Source organism: Xenopus laevis, chromosome 7L, assembly GCF_017654675.1.
Source record: "Xenopus laevis strain J_2021 chromosome 7L, Xenopus_laevis_v10.1, whole genome shotgun sequence".
Taxonomy (NCBI): domain Eukaryota; kingdom Metazoa; phylum Chordata; class Amphibia; order Anura; family Pipidae; genus Xenopus; species Xenopus laevis.
The window spans coordinates 4,771,731-4,799,011 of NC_054383.1; the positions used below are offsets into that span (position 1 = coordinate 4,771,731).

Genomic DNA, 27,281 nt, shown 5'->3' on the forward strand with positions numbered 1-27,281 from the left:
ATAGTTATCATATTACCAAAGGACAAGGAAAGTCTAAAATAGAATAAGGCTAGAAATGCTGTATTTTGAATACTAAACATAAACATGAACTTACTGTACCACAAGTCTAATCAAACAAATGATTTATGCTTTCAAAGTTGGCCACAGGGGGTCACCATCTTGTAACTTTGTTATACATCTTTGCAAGACCAAGACTGTGCACATGCTCAGTGTGATCTGGGCTGCTTAGGGATCATCATAAATGATCAAAACAGGACACGCTTGAGTTCTGCATGGCTGGGAAGTAAGGCGGGGGCTCCCCCTGCTGTACATAAGTATGATTGTTTCCCTGCAGAGCAGTTAGGGACCGTCTGACAATTCCTATCCACAGCAGTAAATGAAGGGAGAATTTCACTACATACAGTCAGGTTTCTTATAAAAACGGTACACATTTTTTTATTAAAATATATTGGAGATAGATTTATTTTTCATTAAAGAAAGTAAAAATGGGATTTTATTTTTTTGCCTTTACATGCCCTTTAAGTGCCTCTTCTCCAGCATGAACATCCCCAACCAAATTTTATTAGGGATAATTAATGCTGGTAAATGTCAGCAAATAAACACAACAATATGACCCAGTGTTCCACATTGTCACACACGGAGCTGCTCTTGAAAAACAATCAACATATGGGGGGGTGGGTGAGTACGGCATCAAACAGAGCGCATTTCACGGTGCATTAGTGGCTGCACTGAGCCTTCTTTATAGGAGCGGCCGCCAGATGTTGCTTTGCATGTTACCAGCGAGGGGTCGGAGATGTGGGAAGGGTCCCGTGAAAATGATTTGCACTTTTGTTCTCATTGAGAATTCTCGGGGGTCGGGGGGGATAAATAAACAAATTTCATGATTGAATGTAGTTTTGCTTTCTGAGTTTCCTCTTATTGAGCCTCATTCAAAAGTTCAGGCACTAGAAGAAGTGCACTTTTGCACCCATAAAAACTAGGGGTACACTAGACATTTAGGGTCTGGAATTGACTCTGTCGCTTCTGGGCCCCAGTGCTATCGGCTGCTTATATAATCCTATGAGTGCATGAAGCTGACCTAAGAGGAGACCACGAGTGAATCTGACATTTAAAGGGACGGTTCACCTTTTATGCTATGTTTGCAATAGCAAGTAACTGATTGGTTGCTATGGGTTACTGCCCAGGTGACTTTTATTACATAACCCCATTAATGCCTTAAAGGGGTGGGTCACACTTAAGTTAACTTTTAGTATGTCATAGAATGGATAATTCTAAGCAACTTTTCAATTGACCTTCATTATTTATTTCAATAGTTTTTTAATTATTTGCCTTCTTCTTCTGACTCTTTCCAGATTTCAGGGGACACTGACCCCATCCAGGCCCGGACTAAGCAATCTGTGGGTTCTGGCAAATGCCAGAGGGGCTGCTATAAGGTGCCATAGAAAGTCAGTATTTAGTGGGCTGGTGGGGGCTGGGTGGGCCCTGTGTACCTGAAATGCCAGGGCCTATTTTAATTCTCAGTCCTGACCTGATCCCATCTAAAAAACAAATGCTCTGTAAGGCTACAAATGTATTGTTAATGCTACTTTTTACTACTCATCTTTCTATTCATCATATTCCAGTCTCTTATTCAAATCAATGCATGGTTGCTAGGGTAATTTGCTCCCTGGCAACCTGATTGCTGAAATTACAAACTAGAGAGCTGATGAATAAAACATTAAATAAGTCAAAAACCACAAACAATAAAAAATGAAAACCAATTTACCAATTTTAATTTAAAGATAAACAGCCCCTTTAAGCTCAGCTTGCTGCTGGTGCTTTATAGGTTCAACAGTTAACATTGCCTTTTGTGCTAGTTCCCCTTTAAGCAGGAGTTTCTGGGTTCTGCCAGGATGATTCTATCTGTTTGGGATTAGCTGAGTTTTTTGGGTTCATCACTTGCCAGCTCAGCAGGTTTCATAAAAATCCATATTTTAATAGAAGGGTAAAATCACATAAAGCTGCCTGGGCCGGAATGCTCCTCGCTTTGTGGTTTAGAAGAACAGTTACTGCATTTGATCTTCCCAGACTCTGCCGATTCCAGGACCCCCTGCGGCTCGTCTTTGCCCCGGGGCTGTGGCAGTTCCTCTGACAGGCTCAGCCCATCTCGCCAGTTTAGGGAGCGGATCGTCTGATCACTGCAGTTGGTGCCCAGTCAGAGCCTGGCAAGTGGCACAAGTCTGAGGTGCAAAGTATCTGGGTGCTGTCAGTGAGCCGTCACTAGCAATTAGTTCTTCTCCCGCAGAGACGTTGGAAACAGTTTCTGAACCAAAATAGAACAATTTCTGGCAGTGGGGCAAATAATAATAAGTGGCACGCCATGCATATTAATGCCAACTAACACCCTGTATGCCAGCTCAGAGACCCGTGATGATGCCACATGTGTGTCAGGATTAAACCAAACTAGGGTAGAACTTTTTAGTACGGTAATCTGTCTACTACAAGTTTTGAAACAAAAGCAAGGTTCTGGCTGATTTCTATAGGCAACTGCCCTGGGGCATTTAGCACCTATGTCAGTAAATCAGCATCAGTTTGTGGATCTACAAGTGCCAGGCAAGGAGTCTTGGCCATGTATTCATCTTAAAGGAGAAGTAAAGCTTAACTAAAGAAGTAGCTAGAAATGTTGTACATTATGTTTTGGGCTTCTGTACCAGCCCAAGGCAACCACAGCCCTTTAGCAGTAAAGATCTGTGTCTCCAAAGATGCCCCAGTAGCTCCCCATCTTCTTTTCTGCTGATTCACTGCACATGCTCTGTGCTGCTGTCACTTACTGAGCTTAGGGAGCCACTCACAATATACAGTACACATAGAATAGAAATGTCACAATATAAGGCTGATTAGTCATTAATACACATAATTACTACATGGCAGCACAGAAACCAGTGCAATTAGCATCAGAATTGAATAATCAGCAAACCTGTAGCATCAGCTTATATTACAGCCAGGGAAGCTCATTTTCTGCTGGATAATTAGTGACGAGCCCTAAGCTCAGCTTCTCAACAGCCAATCAGAGCCCACTGAGCATGTGAGTGTCACAGACACTTTCCAAGATGGTGACCCCCTGTGACAAGTTTGAAGTCCTGGATCATTGCTGCTATTGACAAGCTGAAACTTTAGCCTCGTGCAATAAGTTCACTATATAAAATATGGCATTTTTAGACATATTCATTTTTAGGGTTTAGTTCTATTTTAAAGATAAGGAAAACAAGGTGCTCCAGAACATAATGTAAATAGCTCACGAGTAGTTGATGTGGTCCAGGTTTACCAGTCCCAGACCCCCGACTTTAGGGAGTGGCAAACCAGGATATACAACAGAAAGAACGGGGCTATCCGGCACTCAGAGGAATCCACAAGGCCAATGGTTGAGTACCCCTGTGGGTACGAAACGCTTAGGGCTCATGGAGATGCAAGTATATTCTTTGATTAATAAAGTCATTTTTAACTAATATTTCTTGGCCTTGTGGATTCCTCTGATCATCCATACCTTTTAACATATTTACCCCATAACCTCATACAGCTACACCCATTCATGTGCAATTAAACACACAAACTGCTCTTTAATGAACAGAAGGCTTTGTCTAAGTGAAATAACAAGAAGAACATGCAAGTGGTTGTCCAATAATGATGATGAGGAAGAAGCTGTACATTAAAATAAGCACTGGGCACCCTCTATTGGCTGCATTTGACTACTCAGACATTCAGCCAACAGGGTGCGCCAAAAAGTTCAACCAATTTATCCCAAGCCTTTGATGAAAAGTTGGTCTATCCCAGCACTTCTCTACCAAGCGACAAGCCGGCCTGTAGCCTTGCCAGGGAATATTCCATTTCAAGTGAAAAAACATAGCATTCTCGCTAAATCTGACGGCTGTAATTTCCTTTAATAGCATGATTATAAAGTTTAGCTCTGCTCTTTGTTTTTTTGTGCTCATGTTTCCACTAAGGCGGTGGTGGTCAGACATTCTTGGAGGAACAATCGTTGTTCAAGGCCCCAGTAGCTTGTATCAAGGTTAAAGGGTCCAAGGTCCTGGTGTCTACTTCTACATCATGGAGGTGAGCAGAAGTCAACTGTCACTCACAGGAGTGTAAATTACATTGTGGAGCCAATGGTGGTACCTCAGTATAAGATGAATCCTTTATACTTGCTTGGTTATGACTATGGGTGCAGAAAAAATAATCTCAGAAAGATCATAAACCTTTATTTAGTCCTTTCTTAGAGAAGAGCCCCATAATACCCAGAGAGCCCCATGGTGTAACCACAGGCAATAATTTCTTCAGTTCTACACGGCGTATTTGTCTATCATCCTGCCACATATGATACCAGTGGATTTGTCAGCTTTGCGAGGAGCTTTCCCTAAATATCATCATCAACCGTCTTATTATGCATCCCCATAAAGAGATTACATACAATAACAGAATTTACTAGCATTAGGCCTGATTGCAAGCAGATGTCTCTGCCACCTCATTCTGCTCCAAGGCAGGTCCAAATTATGGTAAATGGGAAGGCTTTGCTGCTGTCCCTCTGCCAAGGAACACTAAACCCCAGCAAAGTCTGCTCCTAATTTAAAGATCATTTTAAAGCAATTTTCTTTCAGCTGGAAGGGGAGAATGCAGGAGAGAAAACAAGATATGTGTCCTGGAGAGGAATGCGAGGATTCCAAGGGTTCTGGTGGCAGAAGATCAAGATACTTTATGACATTAAAAGTGTTTAATCCCCTGTGCTTTCAGTCCATGCGTGACTTGTTCTCACCTGGAATCTTAGGGGACTACGGGAGAACATTGCAGAACATTATCCAGCAAAAGTTTAAGAAAAGAACAGCCCTGTGCAATAGCTAGAAAATTTGCATGACGGGCAGTTTTAGAGAAAAGGGGTTTGTGTGTCATTGCAGCTGGTGAGAGATTGTAGGGAAGGAACGGTATGTAGGAGGAGGTGTCTCCTGAAAACCTTAGTGCAGTCTTTTAAGAAGGACCTTGTCTATTAGGTTTATCATAGGGCCCTTTCTTGAAAACAGCAGAGGGCCCTTCTTGTAGACTCTATAATATGAGAAACCCTGCCTGTAGGCTTTATGATATGAAAAACCATTGCTTGTAGGCTTTGGGATATGAGAAACCCATCCTGTAGGCTCTCTGATATGTAAAACCCTGCCTTGTAGGCTTCATGATATAAGAAACACACCCTGTAGGCTTCATCATATGAGAAACCCTTCCTGTAGACTTTATGATGTGAGAAACCCTTCCTGTAGACTTTTTTATATGAGAAACCCTGCTTGTAGTCTTCATGATGTGAGAATCGATCAAAAACCGTAAATATGTGGAACACAAGCTCAAAAACCACAGATACTGCGCTGCAAGGTTTATTTTAACACATGTTTCAAGCAAGTAGTGCACATATTACAACAGTTACCTATATCCCTTGAACCTCATCCCCATACTGTGATAGGGTGCATGTTAATTGGGGATTTGAGGTCACTGCAAAGAGGAAATTCAAGCATGACCTCCCAAAGTGGAACATTGGAACAGTGGTCACCAGTCCAATTTTTTATCCAATTTCAAGTTCATGAAAATACACTTGTCCCCTTGTATTGCTTGGAAGCCTACAAATGGCTTCAAGACCTTTTTGTATTTTCAAATGTTTTAGATTCTAATTGGTGCAAACCTAGTTGCTTTCATGAGAAACCCTTCCTGTAGGCTTTATGATATGAGAAGACTTCATGGTAGACTTTATAATGTGAGAAACCATTCCAGTAGGCTTAATGATATGAGAAACCACTGCCTGCAGGCTTCATGATATGAGAAACCCTTCCTGTAGACTCTATAATGTGAGAAACCCTTCCTATAGGCTTTATGATATGAGAAACCCTGCCTTTAGGCTTCATAATATGAGAAACCCTTCCTGTGGGCTTTCTATTCTGATATGAAAAACCCTGCCTTGTAGACTTCATGATATGAGAAAAACATCCTGTAGGCTTTATCATATGAGAAACCATGCCTGTAGGCTTTATCATATGAGAAACCATTGCCTGTAGGCTTTATCATATGAGAAACCATTGCCTGTAGATTTTGGGATATAAAAAACTCATCCTGTAGGCGTTCAGATATGAAAAACCCTGCCTTGTAGGCTACATGATATGAGAAACAAACACACCCTGTAGGATTCATGATAAGAGAAACCCTTTCTGTTGGCTTTCTGATATGAAAAACCCTGCCTTGTAGGCTTCGTGATTTGCGAAACACATCCTGTAGGCTTCATCATATGATTAACCCTTCCTGTAGGCTTTATGATATGAGAAACCCTTCTTGTAGGATTTATAATGTGAGAAATCTTTCCTGTAGGCTTCATGATATGAGAAACCCTTCCTGAGGGCTTTCTGATATGAAAACCCTGCCTTGTAGGCTTCATGATATGAGAAACACATCCTGTAGGCTTCATCATATTCAAGTGGACTTACCCTATAAAAGGATGGAACCCAACAAGAACTTTATCAAGTGGAGTGGAGTTGTCCATTTCATTAACAGAAACCAATTTTTATGGCTCAGGTTACCCCTTAAGAGACATGTCTAGTGATGGGGACAAATGACAAGAACCAGATAGATAGTGTATAGTCTATAGCAGGGGTGCCCAAAAGGTAGATCGGGATCTACCAGTAGACATTTAGTTGGTGATCAGTAGATCTCAAGACACTGTCAACAAACAGCTTGACTAAATGACCCTCCTGTTTTATTCTTTTAATTAAGATATTTATTCCGTTAAAGCTACATAAGAAATAGTGTTTTTTAAATATAGTAATACAAATTCTCATAAATCAATTTAATATTTAAGTAATATTTTCCATGGAAGAGAATGCTAACACTGATATTATGGACGTAGATCATAATGGGACATCATAACTAAAAGTACACCCTGCATTAGTAAAGTATGGGCAGTCCTGGGCTATAGTTTCCGAACTAGTGGTGTAAGGTCTCCATCTACTGTTTGTCACACGGCATTGCAGCTAAAATGTGGAACCAAGTCCTAGGACTGCTCAGTGACATTCTCCTACCTGTAACAGCCACACGTTGCGACTCATGCTGTCAGTTTATGTATAGAATGTTAGCTCCTGAGAGTCAGTGCATCCTGAGCAAAGCGACTCACCAACACATTCTGACTCTGCAATCAGATTTGGTAAATGTGGGGTTCCACATTTACTGTGGAAGGAGATAGGGGACCTTCTGTAGGGAACAGGACAGATCCAGAATCCAGATATCTTTTTATCCAGACAAAAACAGCCAACAAAATGTTATTTCTCTATCTATATCCAGTAATAGCATTGTGGTCAAAGATCCCTGGAACAAACAAGTAGACACAGATTAAATAAACACAGGAGTGTCATAAAATTCCTAATGAGAAAGCCAGACCAGACTGCCCCAAATAATTTGACCTTGTTGTTTCTTACAATTGTTCATATATTTAATTATTTATGTGTGAGTTCCTCAACCTAATGTAGGGACCTATAGGATATTCTATCCCTATAGAGTTAATCCCCTACCGTTTGTATGTAGTTCTCTTTTCCCTTGTTATTGGGCCAAGCCCTTGTAACTGGTAAAGTGTAACACCCACACCTATTGGACAAAGAGTGTAATGACACTCCCCTGCCACACTGCTATATAGTGTGTGTAGGGAGTGTCCTCTTCCTCTTTGGCTCCTGGTGCTGCTGCTAGGTGAATCTCCATTGAGCCTGGGATCACCATAGGCCCCAGTAAAGCCTTTACCCTAAAGGGACCTGACACCTTTAGTGCTAAGTCGGGGACCAGGTAAACCCCGTGAACGAGGACCAGCTAAAATAGTAAGATACTGTTATAGTTCTCTCTAGGAGAGAAAGACAGAGAGGTGTAGCAGAAAGAGCAGCTGTCGCTCCAACGAGGATTTGTAGTAGGGAGTAGCTTCCCACAAGGCCTGTTTGCCTTTAGAGCAGGGAACTCAGTTGTTAGGGCAGTAGGTGAGCAAAGGACTACCTGACCCCTACCTGATTGATCCCGATCCCCTCACTGTGCAACGTCGGTTGAACTGGGATTTGATATACACCTATCTGCAATATCCTTTGGGAGTCGCATCTGTTTGACTGTGAACCTTTGCTGTCCAAAGTGATTCCATCTGCTGTGTCCTCAGAACTGTTGTAAGTAAACCTGTGGTCATTTGCCTCTGGCATAATAAACCTGTGCTCCTGTTAACCCTTTTTAAAGAACCTCCTGGCATCCATTCTTCTATTTGCACTTATATGCCTGTGAGTTGTAGTTGAACTATAGTTTAAAGGGGAAGCTTCCATTTTGCGAAGGCTCTGCCCTGGGTGAAGATTCGCATTGTAACCCATGCTCACTATCTAGCTGGTCACCCTTAACTCCTAATTGGCAGATTAGGCCAGAAAAGCGTTACATTTTGGCGCCCAACGTGGGGCCCCGCCCCTAAATCCAGGCTATTTTGTATTTTTGTGATTTAGTGTTTTTGTGCACTGTCGCTTTAAATTTTCGTGACAGGCGGCGGACCTGATTGGCAAAAGGCTGCCTGCACGTCTTTTTCTACTAAATTTGCTAGGTATTTTTCCCCTAGTATCTCAGGGCCGTGGGTTCGGGCTTGGAGGTTCTATTTCCCGATACACGAGCCTGCGCCATAGCTCAAGTCTCGCGAGCGCGAGATTTCGCTGGCGCCAATTTTTTTTTCCCGCGCAGTAACTGTTGGCGCGCTTTGGGAGTAAGGCGGTCCCTGACGTCACGTCCCGCCGCCATTTTGTACAGGAGTTTCCTAGAAGACGGACGCGTGTGCTACAGCTCCTTCCTACATTGGGATCAAACCTTAGCGGCTGCTACAGGCTTATGCCCTACAACTCCTCTACATCTCAGCGGTACCAGCTACCTTACCGCTTCTCATTTCAGCAAAACAGGAGGATTTCTACATCGCTCCTGTTCAAGGTGCTGCACCACCAAGGACCACGGCTGTGGCCCATCCACGTGCAGACCTTCCGGACTTCACTACTGACTGCCCTGCGGCTGCGGGCATAGTGGAGGACTATTCTACATTCTTCTTTCCAGGAAAAACCCTTTTCAGTTATTATGGCTGACCATTCCTGGGAGGGTTGGGCGGATGCGGAGGAGAACCTATCTGGGGCTCCGCTGTTCTCGGATGAGGACATAGAAGATGTAGACTTTGGCCTTAGATATATTTGGGCCGGGACATATGGAGAAAAACTGAATGTCCACTATAACCGGATAGTTGTTCCCTATTGCGGGCACTGTACCCGTGAACTATCCACAGAGACCTGTAATTTCCACTCATCGTGCCCCCATTGTTTTCACGAGTGCTGGTTAGGTCCCTATGTACTTTATGCTGATCCTAAAAAGGGCATAAAGACAAAATCCATCGCTACAGACACAGATGGATTGTCTTCAGTGTCAGGAGACTCTGCTCCTGCACCTGTTCCCGCATATCCTCTTCACTTCTCCTCAGGGTGTCCACCCAGCAAGCAAAGCCTGATCGTTCCTATAAAAGCTTTGTCTATTTCACATGGAGTAGGCGCTAGTGGGGATGCAGCCACAAAAAGTGAGGAAACACGTGTTCCACCCAGAGGGAGGGGGAGTACTATGCGCAGGAACCCTGATATTGTACCTAGGCCTATCACTCCTAGGCCGGCCACACCCAAGCCTGCCATGCCTAGGCCTGCTACTCCAAAGCCAACCACTGCACCAAAGGATGAGGCTTCATCCACAGTGGTTCCATCAGAGCATTCCAGTTCTCAGCAGCCTGTTGCCTGCTTGTCAAAACCCTTGCTTTCTCCAGAGGCACAAGGTTTCTGGGTCTCTCAGGGAAGGGCCGACCCCAAGAAGGCACGCACAGTTTCAAGGGTGCAACGTATTATCAATGCCCGTGTTCGTGACCGTTGGGGATATCCAATGCCCTATGCACCTGAGTGGGTTTATGACGAAGTGGAGAAGAATTTGGAGGAATGGCTTTATGGAGAACTTTTAAGGAAAACAGATGTGGGACCCAAGGGATTGTTTCAAAGCGATCCACAGAAGCGGCAGCGTGACATGGTCTTCCTCTGTGACACCCTCAGCGAATGGTGGTATGGGCGTACCATCTTGAAGCACCATGTTAAAAGTTGTGGGAAGTTTCAAGAGGACCGCTTCTTCAGCTTGTCAACCACTCTGCCTAATGGAGGGAAGGTAGAAAAGCCTCACCCTTCCTACTATTTGTCATACGAACACACCCTGGAAAAGTATGGGATGATTTCTTGAGCTGTCCACAGTGGATCCGGCTGGACCCTGTGTGTTGTAAAATTTTCAGTATGCCTCTAAGAGTGAGAATTCCTCTTAGAGATGATTTGTTTACACTTGAGGACGTCGTTTGATTGCCCCAAGTTTTGGGCCTTCTTCATTTCCTGATGTTCTTCAAGATTGATGCCCCTAGTTTTGGGCCTTCTTCATTGTTTTGTTCACTCATTGTTCCATTTCTGGACTTCTGAACATTGTCTGGAACTTGTAAATAGTTGGGTTCATGAGACAAAGACTGCTGAGCCCCCACCAAAAACTCTTCTACCTCTAACTACTCGCTGAGTAGCACCTTTATTCTTTCCCTTACTACTCCCCAAGTGGCTCTCAGTGACTTTGTACACTTGGGTAGGGGGGGGGGGTGTGATATGAATAAAGCTTTTGGTTATGGTGGGGTCATGTAACTCAACTGCACTGAAAATGAGTGTTCATGTGTGAAAAGAAATCTATGCTAATTTTTCTTTTCAGCCAAGCCTGTGCCTGGACCTCCTGATACGCTATGGAAGGTTCAAGTGTCGTAAGTTAAGTGCCTGAGTGTTCCTATAAGGACCTCATGAATGTAATAAAGTTATGCAACTGAAGTTATTTGCACTGAAACTTATCCAATACAGTATTGCACTTTTGCTCTTTACTGTTCTTTTCTCCACAGTACCCATTGTTACCAGGTATTCCTCAGGAGAGGATACCAGAAGAGTGATGTTCAATGGTATTGTTGGTTTGCACTTATATATTCACTTTGTTACTATTGTGTCTATATCATTTCACCATTGTCGGGACGAAATGGATTTTTTCCCCCGGGTGTATGTAGGGACCTATAGGATATTCTATCCCTATAGAGTTAATCCCCTACCGTTTGTATGTAGTTCTCTTTTCCCTTGTTATTGGGCCAAGCCCTTGTAACTGGTAAAGTGTAACACCCACACCTATTGGACAAAGAGTGTAATGACACTCCCCTGCCACACTGCTATATAGTGTGTGTAGGGAGTGTCCTCTTCCTCTTTGGCTCCTGGTGCTGCTGCTAGGTGAATCTCCATTGAGCCTGGGATCACCATAGGCCCCAGTAAAGCCTTTACCCTAAAGGGACCTGACACCTTTAGTGCTAAGTCGGGGACCAGGTAAACCCCGTGAACGAGGACCAGCTAAAATAGTAAGATACTGTTATAGTTCTCTCTAGGAGAGAAAGACAGAGAGGTGTAGCAGAAAGAGCAGCTGTCGCTCCAACGAGGATTTGTAGTAGGGAGTAGCTTCCCACAAGGCCTGTTTGCCTTTAGAGCAGGGAACTCAGTTGTTAGGGCAGTAGGTGAGCAAAGGACTACCTGACCCCTACCTGATTGATCCCGATCCCCTCACTGTGCAACGTCGGTTGAACTGGGATTTGATATACACCTATCTGCAATATCCTTTGGGAGTCGCATCTGTTTGACTGTGAACCTTTGCTGTCCAAAGTGATTCCATCTGCTGTGTCCTCAGAACTGTTGTAAGTAAACCTGTGGTCATTTGCCTCTGGCATAATAAACCTGTGCTCCTGTTAACCCTTTTTAAAGAACCTCCTGGCGTCCATTCTTCTATTTGCACTTATATGCCTGTGAGTTGTAGTTGAACTATAGTTTAAAGGGGAAGCTTCCATTTTGCGAAGGCTCTGCCCTGGGTGAAGATTCGCATTGTAACCCATGCTCACTATCTAGCTGGTCACCCTTAACTCCTAATTGGCAGATTAGGCCAGAAAAGCGTTACACTAACATTTTGTCCTGGCTACAACCAAGACACTCGTGCTGTGAGTTGCTGACAGATTCCCCCTGCTCTAATTGGCTGATATGAGTCAGCAATAAGCAATGCTCTACTGACACTCAGTATGGTTGGGTTGATAGGTTGAGGGCAGGGCCTGGAAGAAGGGGTAGGCAGAAGAGGCACGTGCCTAGGGTGCAATGTAGGGGGACACCTGGCACACACCTCTTCCTTCACCAAACCCTTGTCTCTTCACTGAAACCTATTGGATATGACTGTCCCCCAGCATGAGTATGCGGGCCCCTGCTCTGCCTGCACAGGACTCTCATTCCTGAATTAGGGGTGAATTCTCTTGTATCTCTTAGAAGATGTTGCACACAGGCCAGTAAATGAGCTTTATACAATATTGCACCAGATCAGGGATTTTATCTGAGAGGGATTGTGTGGGGCACATGGGAGAAGAAAGACTCCACTCACCAGCTGACACTCACTAGTCAGGGATACACAGCCTTCTTTGGTCTATATGTCACAGGGGTCAAATCCATGCTCAATTGTTCACCTGCGTGCGATCCTGTAGCAACATGGCCACTCAGTGGCATCATCTGTGATGTTATCAACAGAAAGAACAGGAGAGTGTCTGGCCACAGTTAGCGTTAGAGAGTATGTCAGCTGTGTATGTGTGAGTGTGTGCTGTGAATTTCAACTGTCAGAAGCAATGTGAATAAAAGAAAACAGTGAGTAAAGGAGAAGTGAAGAGATAAGCAAAGAGTAAGGACAGAGAAAAAGAGCGGGAAAGTGTCCTTTGAGGTAAACAGAAAGTATTTCCAGCAAGTGGAGTTGAGCCAACAAAGTATTTCCCTTCTGCAAAGGTGTGGGGTCATTTTTGAGGGCGAAACTGTTAAGTTAATTGACTCCACAAGTTATTTGTTATCTGGGAGTGAAAAGTGGTTGTTATGACATAAGTAATTGTCAATGGTTTGAGCTCATATAATCAGAGAAGAGCTTGGAATTTCACCTTTGCGTTTCAATGAACTAGACAGTGATATTCCGATACAGTCTGTGCAATTGGTCTCCATTTGTTATTGTTTGTGTTGTATTTGTAATTATTTATCCTTCTTTGTTCAGCAGAGAGCCAGTTTGGAGTTTCAGCCACTGTCAGGTTATTAGCTATAAGGCTTGAGAAAGGGCCTTGTGAGGGCCGAAACGTTGCCCCTTTTTTTGTCTACCTGCACAATTGAGCTAATAAAAACGCAACGTTGAAAGAAAACTACAACTAACAGTGTGCTGCAGTCATTGGACTTTGTGTCACTGCCCAGTGTAACCGCTGCACCCAGGGAGTGATTTGAATGAGAGGCTTCTGGGGTCTGTGACCCCTATTGGAAAGCTGCAAAGAAGAAGGTAAATTATTAAAAAAAAAACAATACAGTTTAAAAAAAGTGAAAGATTGATAAAAACGGGGCATTGTGAAACATATTTCTCCCACATGTGTGCAGTATGTAGAACTTTCATATAGCAAACAGCCTGGGTTACCTTGCTGAACAGCTGAATAAAATATAACTGCACCATACACAGTAACATAGTTGCCGGTTGCTAAACTCGAACAATGGGGGTGGAGCAGATAGCATTGGGGGTGGAGTAGTGATCTGGGATGGGCATGATGACATCAGAGGCAGGCACAATGATGTCATGGAGCTATGATGCTGGGTCAGAGTTATTATATCACTTAAATGCAAATGGATGGATTTCTGTCCAGTTTTAACAATGTTTTAGATGGGACAGAAAGTTTTGAACGGACAGCCCTTTAACAAACTGATATGTCCAGTTGAAACCCACACGGCTGGAAACCCTACCTCTATCTATTCTGCCTGATGAGTAAGACCAATCCTTTAACTACAGGTATGGGATCTATTATACAGAAATCAGTTATCAAGAAAGCTCTGAAACACAGCAATGCTCATTTAGAAAAATGATTTCTTATTTTTGATTAATTTGCTTATTTCTGTTTCTTTAATAACATGAAATTAACTGCACTTCATAATAACTAAGCCATGTCAAGGTGAGTATCTTGGTATTTAATTGGTTTTCATTTGGCCAGATTAATGTTCTGGTTTCACGAGGCTGAAAACCAAACAGAAAGTTGAAACCCGAACAGGTCTTAGAAAAACCAAACTGTTCGGGTCAAAACCAAACAGGTGGCAACCAGGTCCGGACTGAGAATTAAAATAGGCCCTGGCATTTCAGGTACACAGAGGCCCAATAAGCCCACATAGAGGCCCAAACAGCCCCCACCAGCCCACTAAATACTGACTTTCTATGGGACCTTATAGCAGCCCCTCTGGCATTTGCCAGAACCCACAGATTCCCAGTCCAGGCCTGGTGGCAACCCTAAACATATTATCTGAGGTTGAAAAATGATACGTGTCCATCAACTTCAACCTTTTTGTCTAACTGCCAGCTGATCCAAAGGCAGATGAACCCCCCATAACGATATGTATTTGTCTGCAGGAGAAAATAATAGTGAATACCCCTATACTGGCATTCACCGGGGGATGTTGGCTTCTATACTCATCATGGATTTAGCCTGTAGCAGACCTTAGGACTATTTTGTCACGTGGATTCTGCAGCCACAGGGTCAGCTATATAGTGGTTATGCCGCTGGTCAGCTTGACCTCATCTGCGCAGGAAGCCAATGGTTTGTTATTATAGGCCCAATGTTTCTGTATAACAGGAAAAGAAAGAGCTTTCTGTGTCCAGGTCTGAATTGGGACGAGAGAATCAGATGCCAGTAAGTCTTTCCATTGTAGAGTGGCTCCTTCAAGAAGAAATTTAAAAGCTTTTGCATTAAGGGATATAAATAGACAGAGAAATAACACAGACAAAACCTCCCAAAGAAACACTAAAATCTTCAGTACTTTGAGCACAAAGAACAAGGAACTACATACTCAAGCTGATCCTGCTGAACCTCTTCAAGTGAAGGACTTGTTGGGGGGGGCACATTCCCTGCACTTTTTGTTTTGGCTAATGGGGTTGTGGGTTTAAGGAAGCAGAGACTGTATTTTACAGAGTGATAAGGAGACTTGTGTTGTGTGGCCCCCAGGAATGAAGAGAGGAGGATGTCCCAAAGGTTCCAGCAGCCGATTTACGATTTCAAACAAATCAAAAAACAACAGATTCCAAAGAACCTTTATACCCTGATTATAGGTTTTACCGTCTGTCAACACTAGGGGGCACTATGATGCAAGGGACATGAAAACTGAGTACTACTCACTTACTGTACATTGATCATAAAACCCACTGTGCCTATATATTATACAGTTACTGTCTGTGTGTATATGATATGGGGGTGTCTATATATTATACAGTTACTGTCTGTGTGTATATGATATGGGGGTGTCTATATATTATACAGTTACTGTCTGTGTGTATATGATATGGGGAGTGTCTATATATTATACAGTTACTGTCTGTGTGTATATGATATGGGGGTGTCTATATATTATACAGTTACTGTCTGTGTGTATATGATATGGGGGTGTCGATATATTATACAGTTACTGTCTGTGTGTATATGATATGGGGGTGTCTATATATTATACAGTTACTGTCTGTGTGTATATGATATGGGGGTGTCTATATATTATACAGTTACTGTCTGTGTGTATATGATATGGGGGTGTCGATATATTATACAGTTACTGTCTGTGTGTATATGATATGGGGAGTGTCTATATATTATACAGTTACTGTCTGTGTGTATATGATATGGGGGTGTCTATATATTATACAGTTACTGTCTGTGTGTATATGATATGGGGGTGTCGATATATTATACAATTACTGTCTGTGTGTATATGATATGGGGGTGTCTATATATTATACAGTTAGTGTCTGTGTGTATATGATATGGGGGTGTCTATATATTATACAGTTACTGTCTGTGTGTATATGATATGGGGGTGTCTATATATTATACAGTTACTGTCTGTGTGTATATGATATGGGGGTGTCTATATATTATACAGTTACTGTCTGTGTGTATATGATATGGGGGTGCCTATATATTATACAGTTACTGTCTGTGTGTATATGATATGGGGGTGTCTATATATTATACAGTTACTGTCTGTGTGTATATGATATGGGGGTGTCTACATATTATACAGTTACTGTCTGTGTGTATATGATATGGGGGTGTCCTATATATTATACAGTTACTGTCTGTGTGTATATGATATGGGGGTGTCTATATATTATACAGTTACTGTCTGTGTGTATATGATATGGGGGTGTCTATATATTATACAGTTACTGTCTGTGTGTATATGATATGGGGGTGTCTATATATTATACAGTTACTGTCTGTGTGTATATGAGATGGGGGTGTCTATATATTATACAGTTACTGTCTGTTTGTATATGATATGGGGGTGTCTATATATTATACAGTTACTGTCTGTTTGTATATGATATGGGGGTGTCTATTTATTATACAGTTACTGTCTGTGTGTATATGATATGGGGAATGTTCTTATTTTACCGTTTATCAGCTGACATTGATGAGTATTTAGCATTATGTTTGTTAGTAGAACTCTCAGGTCAATGAAAGAGTCACCTCTTTAATAACCTGCTTATTAAGCTCTCCTGATATATACAAGGATTAATTGGCAATTAGAAAGTACAATGAAGATGCTGTCGACACGGTGACCCTGTGGCACTTTCCCACTAAAGCTGTGTATCTGGGCAAATAAAATGTCACTGAAGCTCTAATTATCTGCGAATTCTGCACCAACTATAATTGTTGATTCCCCCCCCCACATCGCATGTTTGTGCTGCTCTTACACCCAACCCTGTGTTATATCTCAGGGATTAGACATCTGAAATTAACCACAAAGCCTTTTCATATATTTTTAGCATAACGTTTCAGATAAGTATAATATTTATATTGATGGGAGAAACCAAATTTTCAGTTGACAGTACAATATGAGGGTATAGCTTATTGTGGGCCCAGAACATTCCTTCTCTGTATATTTGTATTTATACATATGGGAGGAGGGAGGTGCCATATTGATTCCCTTAGACAGTACAATATGAGGGTATAGCTTATTGTGGGCCCAGAACATTCCTTCTCTGTATATTTGTATTTATACATATGGGAGGAGGGAGGTGCCATATTGATTCCCTTAGACAGTACAGTATGAGGGTATAGCTTATTGTGTGCCCAGAACATTCCTTCTCTGTATATTTGTATTTATACATATGGGAGGAGGGAGGTGCCATATTGATTCCCTTAGACTGTACAGTATGAGGGTATAGCTTATTGTGTGCCCAGAACATTCCTTCTCTGTATATTTGTATTTATACATATGGGAGGAGAGAGGTGCCATATTGATTCCCTTAGACAGTACAGTATGAGGGTATAGCTTATTGTGTGCCCAGAACATTCCTTCTCTGTATATTTGTATTTATACATATGGGAGGAGGAGGTGCCATATTGATTCCCTTAGACAGTACAGTATGAGGGTATAGCTTATTGTGTGCCCAGAACATTCCTTCTCTGTATATTTGTATTTATACATATGGGAGGAGGAGGTGCCATATTGATTCCCTTAGACAGTACAGTATGAGGGTATAGCTTATTGTGTGCCCAGAACATTCCTTCTCTGTATATTTGTATTTATACAAATTGGTCTCCAATTCCTAATGTGCCTCGAATCCTTCTTCCACTTTGATATCAGAATAAAAGAGGAGTACTGCATAGATGGCGAGAGATGTTTTTCCTTCAAGCAGGCATTAAAGACTTGGGCAAACACTGAAGACAAATCTTCCTTAAAGGTGATGTAGAATTCAGCTGTAAACCATCTGGTCCACTCCAGGAGCCTCTTTTTTCTGTCGTTTACCAATTGCCTGCCTCACGTCCTCCTCCATTATTTCTGCTAGCAAAGGGGAACCGTCCGAATTAACAGTGTTAGAAACTGGGATCTCCTTTAGGAAAGCATGAATCTTTTCCCCGTCGAAAGACTGTTCTTTGTAAAGATCAGCATAGTAAGCCCTCACCACCTTCAGGTTACCCTCCCTAAACACTTCTAAATTATAAAGGCCTTCAACCCACTTTTTCTGAATAGTCTCCTTACAGTTTTGTCAAGGGTAAGTAATCTCCATAGTCCCTTTCCAGAACCACGGACTTAAGCCAGTTGTACTTCTGCTGTCATAACACATACTTAAGTTAATTTTAAGGTTCGTTTTTCTCCCTTCTCCCCTTTCGAAACACAGATTTCAAGTTTCCTTCTCAAAGACTGGCTCTCTTTTTCTTTAGCCCTCCCCTTTTTAAATGAGGCACAAGCGAAAAAGGTATGGAAAGAATTTTTAGCCGAGTCCCACCAATCCGCAACACAATCAAAGAAATCCACTTTTGATATCTGCAATTTAAAAAAAAACACCAAAACGCATCTTTACCTATTTGTCTTCTAATACCCCTTTATTAATACGCCATAACCCCTTACCAAATCCTGAGCCTCCCAACCTACCAAAATGAAAGAAGAGACACAAATGGTCAGAAAATTCAACCACTATCTCTTTAAAGTTTAAAGACATTCTTCATCTCTTTTTAAACAAAAAAGGATCTCACAGGCCACTAAATCCTTTAAATCAGCTAAAGAATAAACATTCATATTTATTAATCTTCCCTGTCCTATCCTTCTCACATAATACCTGGTTAAAGTGTCCGACAAAAATAATAAGCACTGAAGTAAAAAGAAAGTCATCAAATAAAGCCCTTCTTACAGAGATTGCCTGGGGCCCATATATGTTAATAAGCCTCACTAACTTCCCTTCCATCAAAATGACCAGCAGCAAACACTTGTCTGACTGCACATTTACTACTTTCTTGCCCACAAATTGCTTATCACCTTTGAACAAGATGGTAACTCCCTTCAGAGCTTTCATGGCTATAGACCAGAAAGAGAGGACGCCCCCTCCACTCCATTTATGCCATCCTGACTTCATTTATAGATGAGAGTCTAGTTTCCAGCAAAAGATAAAATCAGCGATCAATTCCTTAAATAATTCATAAGCAACACAGCAGGAGTTTCTGTGCTTGATACTACGCGCATTAACGGTATAAAAATCAATTGACAGATCCATTTCTCTTTTTTTCTCGTCGCCTGATCTCTTCACTTGCACCCAAGGTCCTAAGTCCGTTTCCATCTCCTCTTCGTCTAAAGATTCCCATTCTGGATCCAATGACACATCATCCAGTTGGTTTTGCTTTTTCCTGGATCTGTTTTTTCTTTTTTCTCTTTCCTTATCCTCCTCCATCTTTTCTAATTGCTCTGATTCCAACACTGCCTCTGCCCATGACTTCATGGTACTTCCTACCTGTTCTGACTCTCAACAGTCATTTTAGCCACTATCTTTTTTTTGGGCTTTCATTTTCCTGCTTTCCCTCACTGTTTTCCATTTCTCTGATTTTTTCTCCCCACTAGAAACATTTAGGGGCCCATTTACTTAGTTTGAGTGAAGGAATAGAAGAAAAAAAACTTCGAATTTCGAATGTTTTTTTTGGCTACTTCGACCATCGAATTGGCTACTTCGACTTCGAATCGAACAATTCAAACTAAAAATCGCTCGACTATTCGACCATTTCATAGTCTAAGTACCGTCTCTTTAACAAAAAACTTCGACCCCCTAGTTCGCCACCTAAAAACTACTGAAGTCAATGTTAGCCTATGGGGAAGGTCCCCATAGGCTTCCTAAGTATTTTTTGGTCAAGAAAAATCGTTCGATCGATGGATTAAAATCTTTCGAATCAGACGTTTCGAAGGATTTAATAGATCTTTCGTCCAATTGAACGAATATCACTAAATCCTTCTATTCCGATTGAACGAATATCACTAAATCCTTCGATTTCGATATTCAAAGTTGAAGGATTTAACTTCGTCAGTTGAATATCGAGGGTTAATTAACCCTCGATATTCGACCTTAAGTAAATTTGCCCCTTAGCACATCCTTCTGGATCATCTGTTTGATTATCCTGCTGCTTTTGCAAGTCTGTCCCACCACCAACCATGTCCTCCTTCAATTGTTCCTCTATATTGGGAAGTGATTTTTTTAATATTGCACCAGGCTTTGGGCAATTCCTAGATAGAAAGAGGTATAATTAATTTATACCAATACCGCGCCACTGCACTATTGACAAAAAAGGGGGGGGCTGCTTCCTTGAATATCACCGTTCACACCAGGTTAAAACGACACAGGAAATCTGAAATAGAATGCAAAAGGAAGCGCACACATAGAGTAGTATTGTCTCAATTAAGATAAGCAATTAAGCCCCTAGAGCCACAGAGTGTTTAAAAATGGTGCCTGGAGAGCTATATTGCAGAAGATCCACCAGTGTGATATTCTTCAAAGTTCCCCCTTTCGGGTATATACTCACAAGATTTCTTGGATTTTTGATGCATGTAGTAATGTTCGTTCTTCACCTTATAAGTTTTCTCCAGTCATCCACCAAGTAATATAATGAAGATATAAGCAAAATATAGTATAATATTGCTTTAATAAATATTAAAAATCACCATAAAACAAACGATTTTCTACTCACAAGGATCACCAGATCATAAAGCACGTAGTACCCAAAGCAAAATAAAAGTCCAGAGTTCTCTGGGTCCAGGAAGGTTTCTCCTGTTGCGTCTGTGATCGATGAATAAATCAAACTGCTCCAATATCCGTGATCAATGAATAAATCAAACTGCTCCAATATCCGTGATCAATGAATAAATCAAACTGCTCCAATATCCAACGCTTTTATTTTGCTTTGGGTACTACGTGCTTTATGATCTGGTGATCCTTGTGAGTAGAAAATCGTTTGTTTTATGGTGATTTTTAATATTTATTAAAGCAATATTATACTATATTTTGCTTATATCTTCATTATACTACTTGGTGGATGACTGGAGAAAACTTATAAGGTGAAGAACGAACATTACTACATGCATCAAAAATCCAAGAAATCTTGTGAGTATATACCCGAAAGGGGGAACCTTGAAGAATATCACACTGGTGGATCTTCTGCAATATAGCTCTCCAGGCACCATTTTTAAACACTCTGTGGCTCTAGGGGCTTAATTGCTTATCTTAATTGAGACAATACTACTCTATGTGTGCGCTTCTTTTGCATTTTATTTCAGATTTCCTTTGGGCAATTCCTGTAGGCATCGCCAGTTTTGAGACAAAGATTTCACGTGATCTGTTTATCACATTCTTTACTATTGACCAATTTCTCCAGAAAAAGCTCACTTTTTATACTGCATTTTTCCTTCTTGCACCAAACAGAGTCTTGGCTGACCAACATAATAGCAAACTCTTCTATCCTTGCCAATAAAAAAAAACAAGTGGAAAGGTGCTTTTGAGAATAACCTTTCGTATTAAGTTTAACCTGAACCATTTAGCCTCCTACCCACAGATCTTCCTCATCGAATATTTTTACCAAAAGAGATAAAAATGTACATTCCCTACTTAACCAATAAGAATGTCCTCTGAGTGTCTTATTTTTCGTTATTATTGTCACATTCTTTAACTCTGCCTTGGAGACAGGAATGACTTTTTTCTTTAAAATATATTGCCTCCAAAATTCCTCTAACAATGCCAATCATTGTGGAAAGTCCTCTTGCTTCCTACAGTTTTATGGCAGAGACACAAGTGGAGATTCGGGGAGATTAAGTCGCTCGGCAACAAATCACCTCTTCTTTGGGTGATTAGTAGCCCGATGAAGAGACGATTTGTTGCCAGGTGTCTAATCTCCCCCAATCTCCACATGTGTCTCTGCCCTTAGAGAAAAACCCAGAAGCCTCCCCACTTGCCACAGAAATGTTAATAGGTGAACCTTTCTTTTATGACATTTTCTGATCACAAACTGTCCCTCCTAATTGAAAAGCATTGCCTGTCTGCTCAGAAACATTATCAACCTTCTTTGAGCGATCATCCGCAACCTTTCCTTTTGACACAGAAACAGAAACATTACCTTTTTTTTTCCCAGAAGAAGAAACATTTCCCTTTGATGAAAAAGCAACAGCAGATCACATTCATTTTCTATAAGTAATTCAGATATCTTAATATTATATATGTGTATGTATACAAATGGGTTTATTAAGTATATGATTATAGAGCAGTATGTGTTTACCCGGGATAAGGAAAGTGTAGCTGAATAAATCAGGTCTATACATATAAATATCATTATGTGCAGCTCTTTGCCCAGGGCTGGAGAGATCATTGTGTAACTGTGAGTAATTCAAGGCTACAATGAGATATTTCTCTGACTTAGCAATCAGTTTCCCAGCAGTGATGCTGCGCCCTGTATATCAGCACAATGCTGTAACCATGAACATAATAATAGCAATAATAATAAATCACACATATTTCATACAGAGAAAACTTTGTGGGAGACAGGTTTTTTATTGGGAAATTCACCAGGATGATTGGCAGCTTTATCTGCATGTTTGCCCTTCCCATAAGGGCCCAGTACATTAAATGAACAGAGATATATATTGCACAAAGGATATTCCAGCAGGTTTCAATGTGTATAGCCAGGGCTTAGCATTTGACAAGGTTGCCCACTGTGACCCTGTCTAATGAAGTTACCCCCATTGAAGCAATATCAGTGCTGTTCCCTACTGCCAGGGGTGAACTGGGGCCCTGGGGGGGGGGTTAAGTTTTCCTGATAATGTGGTTGATATTGGCAAATGATCTCACTGCCACCCATCTCAGGCAACCATGATTTGTATAACTATAGCCACATCACTCCCTGGGACAACTGCCTTTTCCCCTGCTGGTGGCCCTGTATGGAATGAATAGCACATGAACCTAATTGCAAATAGATGTAGCTATGGATTATGTACTCTAAGACCTCCAATATTTACTCTGCACCCCACAGTGGCTTGGCATTCTGATTTCTACAAACACAATTCATAAAAAAGGTTTAAATACATTCACAAGAAGCAATATTAACATACATAAAGGATATCTAACCTGCATCTCTGGTTGTACTATAAATCCCAGCACCCCTCAGCTGTAAGAGGCAATAAGTTACATTTTCAAAATTTACAGGTTAAAGCAGAAAATTACAATTCCTGAGAGTCTAGTCCCTGAGCCCAAGTACTTCTTGCAATTTCTTAAGTATGATTGAGGAGAGATGGTGCCTATAGTAACAGTGGGATAATAATCTCTGGGAAGGGAGTGTGACTGTGGGATAGCAGGTATAGTAGGGAGAGATGGTGCCTATAGTAACAGTGGATAATAGTCTCTGGGAAGGGAGTGTGACTGTGGGATAACAGGTATAGTAGGGAGAGATGGTGCCTATAGTAACAGTGGATAATAGTCTCTGGGAAGGGAGTGTGACTGTGGGATAGCAGGTATAGTAGGGAGAGATGTGTCTATAGTAACAGTGGGATAATAGTCTCTGGGAAGGGAGTGTGACTGTGGGATAGCAGGTATAGTAGGGAGAGATGGTGTCTATAGTAACAGTGGATAATAGTCTCTGGGAAGGGAGTGTGACTGTGGGATAGCAGGTATAGTAGGGAGAGATGGTGTCTATAGTAACAGTGGATAATAGTCTCTGGGAAGGGAGTGTGACTGTGGGATAGCAGGTATAGTAGGGAGAGATGGTGTCTATAGTAACAGTGGATAATAGTCTCTGGGAAGGGAGTGTGACTGTGGGATAGCAGGTATAGTAGGGAGAGATGGTGCCTATAGTAACAGTGGGATAATAGTCTCTGGGAAGGGAGTATGACTGTGGGATAGCAGGTATAGTAGGGAGAGATGTGTCTATAGTAACAGTGGGATAATAGTCTCTGGGAAGGGAGTGTGACTGTGGGATAGCAGGTATAGTAGGGAGAGATGTGTCTATAGTAACAGTGGGATAATAGTCTCTGGGAAGGGAGTGTGACTGTGGGATAGCAGGTATAGTAGGGAGAGATGTGTCTATAGTAACAGTGGATAATAGTCTCTGGGAAGGGAGTGTGACTGTGGGATAGCAGGTATAGTAGGGAGAGATGGTGTCTATAGTAACAGTGGATAATAGTCTCTGGGAAGGGAGTGTGACTGTGGGATAGCAGGTATAGTAGGGAGAGATGGTATCTATAGTAACAGGGGATAATAGTCTCTGAGAAGGGAGTGTGACTGTTGGATAGCAGGTATAGTAGGGAGAGATGGTGCCTATAGTAACAGTGGATAATAGTCTCTGGGAAGGGAGTGTGACTGTGGGATAGCAGGTATAGTAGGGAGAGATGGTGTCTATAGTAACAGTGGGATAGTAGTCTCTGGGAAGGGAGTGTGACTGTGGGATAGTGTCTATAGTAGCAGGGTAAAAATCATCTCAGGAAAGGTTACTATACTCTATTGTGACCCAATAGTATAGGCAGCCCTATCCATTTGAAAATGCTCAGCAAGATGTAAATAAGTCTCCATACTGACAAGCTTAATCCCATACATATTCAAAGAGCCCTTGCGTGAGGAGATAACATTCTGCTTCTGGTCTCCTGGACAGAAGGTAAACAGCAGCCCCCTCCATTCCCCTCCAGCAAAGTGTACAAACCACTGTTCCATAATACATTGGGTTTTTGCTGCTGTGTGCAAACAAGTGGCCCGGCCATCTGGACATTGTTTCCCTTTGCTATAAATTACAAGACCACGCTGAGGACACATGGTGCTGTGGGTCCTATCCTTTTCCTCCTCCACAGAAACATCTTTTTGAGTTCCCCTCGGAAGCTGTCGTGCAGCCAGGCGTAGAGCAGTGAGTTGGTGCAGGCAGACATCATGGCCAGCCAGTGGCACAGCAGCTGCACCAGGTTGAAGTATTGTTTGTCAATAAGATTAATATCAATATCTTTCATTATGTTGAATATATGCAGCGGCAGCCAACACATGCCGAAGGCCCCCACCACCAGCACCAACAAGCGGAAGGTCTTCTTCCTCCTGGCCCTGTCCCACTCAGCCTGCACATTAGTGATGTTCCCGGGGACCACTCGGTTCTTCAGCTTGACCGAGATCCTCAGGTAGGACAAGGCGATGATAATGAAAGGGAGGGCGTAGGTAAGGATGAGGGTGCTGTAGGCGTATGCCAGGCGTTTCTTTTCCATTCCAAACCAAAACTCCTCACAGATTGAGAAGTCCAGCTGAGGAAACTCAACATGGTAGGTGTGGGCCAAGGCTGGGACGGCCATCAGGCAACTCAACAGCCAGATCCCGGCTAGAATATAGGCACAGGTAGGAATGGTCAGCCTTCTCCTGAGAGGATAAACCATAGCATGGTACCGGTCCACTGCTATTACTGTCAGAGTGAAGACTGAAACATAGACAGTCACTGGCTGCATCAGAAAGAAAAAGTAGCAGAGGAAATGCCCAAAAACCCACCCCCTGGGCTCAAAAACATACGCCAGGGTGAGGGGCACACAGGTGGCACACATGAGCATGTCAGAGAAGGCCAAGTTGCCCACCAGAAAGTTGGTGACGTTGTGCATCTTTTTGCTTCTGCAGATTACGTAGATGAGCAGGTAGTTGCCAAAGATGCCGGTGAAGACCACCAGCGAGTAGCAGGGGATGATGAGGGCTTTGTAGGAGTGGATGAGCTGCAGCCCCATAAACTGCTGGCTGGAGTTACTGCTCATGGCGGGGAATAGGCTTTGGGTGGTGGAGATGTTCTTTGGGGTCATCGTTTCCTTCAGAGGAGGGACAGAGGTGTAAAGGAATCCTGGTTCCTGCAGCAGAGGGTGAACATTTCGTTACTCTACCTGGGCACAGGTAACAGGATTTCCCACCCCAGGGACCCTTAGCCCCAGTACTTACTGCTCCGGGGAGCTGGAGGCATCTGCACTCAGTGCTTCTTCTGCATCCGACAGAAACGGCTTCTCTAACAGAAAATTGAGTGCTGGGTGGGGGGAGACAGGAGGAGGTTGGTATCTGACTCTGTATGTGTGTGTGTAAGTGTGTGTGTGATGGAGAATGAAATCATTAAGGAGTGTGTGTGGGTGTATGGGTGTGCATATGTGTGCAACTCACAGGTTGGCTCAATACAGAATCCTCTATCAGCAAAGAGAGGCAAACACGTGACAAGCTGTGTAACAAACCCCTGTCCATCAGTTTCATTCTAATCAGCAACAAAAAGGGATGGGAATGTACTGAGAGCTCACTGTCCAATGACTGTAGCACCTTCAGTATACTTTCCCTGTTTTTGTTTTACATGTAAAATGTGTAAGTGACACAGGTGAACACTAGAGGGCAGCAAAGCATGTGCTGAACATCCCTGTTAGAGATCACTAGAAATTGCCCGGAACTGTCATTCCTGATCTGTATAATGGGAAAATCAGCCCACAATTTGTTCATATTGACACTGATGTTCACTATACATTTACAGAACCTGTTATGTCTGCTCCAGAGGTGGGAAATGCATTTCTTTCATTAAATTGCTTGTTACATGGAAATTAAATCATTTAGTAATTCAAAAGCAATCAGTGTCGGGTAAATGTACCCCCTACTGTAAATGATAAGGATATTAGAAGTCACTGAGGGGTTGTTCTGTGACTATATAAAGGCACAAGGCTGCAGGCTGAGTTATACAGGGAACTCTGAGTATCACTCATGTATTATAAGGGATAATGTACCCCCTACTGTAAATGATAAGGATATTAGAAGTCACTGAGGGGTTGTTCTGTGACCATATAAAGGCACAAGGCTGCAGACTGAGTTATACAGGGAACTCTGAGTATCACTCATGTATTATAAAGGATAATGTACCCCCTACTGTAAATGATAAGGATATTAGAAGTCACTGAGGAGTTGTTCTGTGACCATATAAAGACACAAGGCTGCAGGCTGAGTTATACAGGGAACTCTGAGTATCACTCATGTATTATAAAGGATAATGTACCCCCTACTGTAAATGATAAGGATATTAGAAGTCACTGAGGGGTTGTTCTTATGACCATATAAAGACACAAGGCTGCAGGCTGAGTTATACAGGGAACTCTGAGTATCACTCATGTATTATAAGGGATAATGTACCCCCTACTGTAAATGATAAGGATATTAGAAGTCACTGAGGGGTTGTTCTGTGACCATATAAAGACACAAGGCTGCAGGCTGAGTTATACAGGGAACTCTGAGTATCACTCATGTATTATAAGGGATAATGTACCCCCTACTGTAAATGATAAGGATATTAGAAATCACTGAGG

The 27,281-nt window shown here is 42.2% G+C and overlaps 1 protein-coding gene across 1 annotated transcript; it reads right to left on the reverse strand.

Moving 5' to 3' along the window:
- Positions 1 to 24,335: 24,335 nt before the first annotated feature.
- prlhr.L (prolactin releasing hormone receptor L homeolog) lies at positions 24,336 to 26,260 on the reverse strand. Its single transcript, XM_018226659.2, has 2 exons — positions 25,894 to 26,260; positions 24,336 to 25,805 (listed from the first exon to the last, which is right to left on the reverse strand). The coding sequence occupies exon 2, from the start codon at positions 25,758 to 25,760 to the stop codon at positions 24,729 to 24,731; it is 1,032 nt and encodes a 343-aa protein (XP_018082148.1). The 5' UTR covers positions 25,761 to 25,805; positions 25,894 to 26,260; the 3' UTR covers positions 24,336 to 24,728.
- Between the last annotated feature and the right edge of the window lie 1,021 nt (positions 26,261 to 27,281).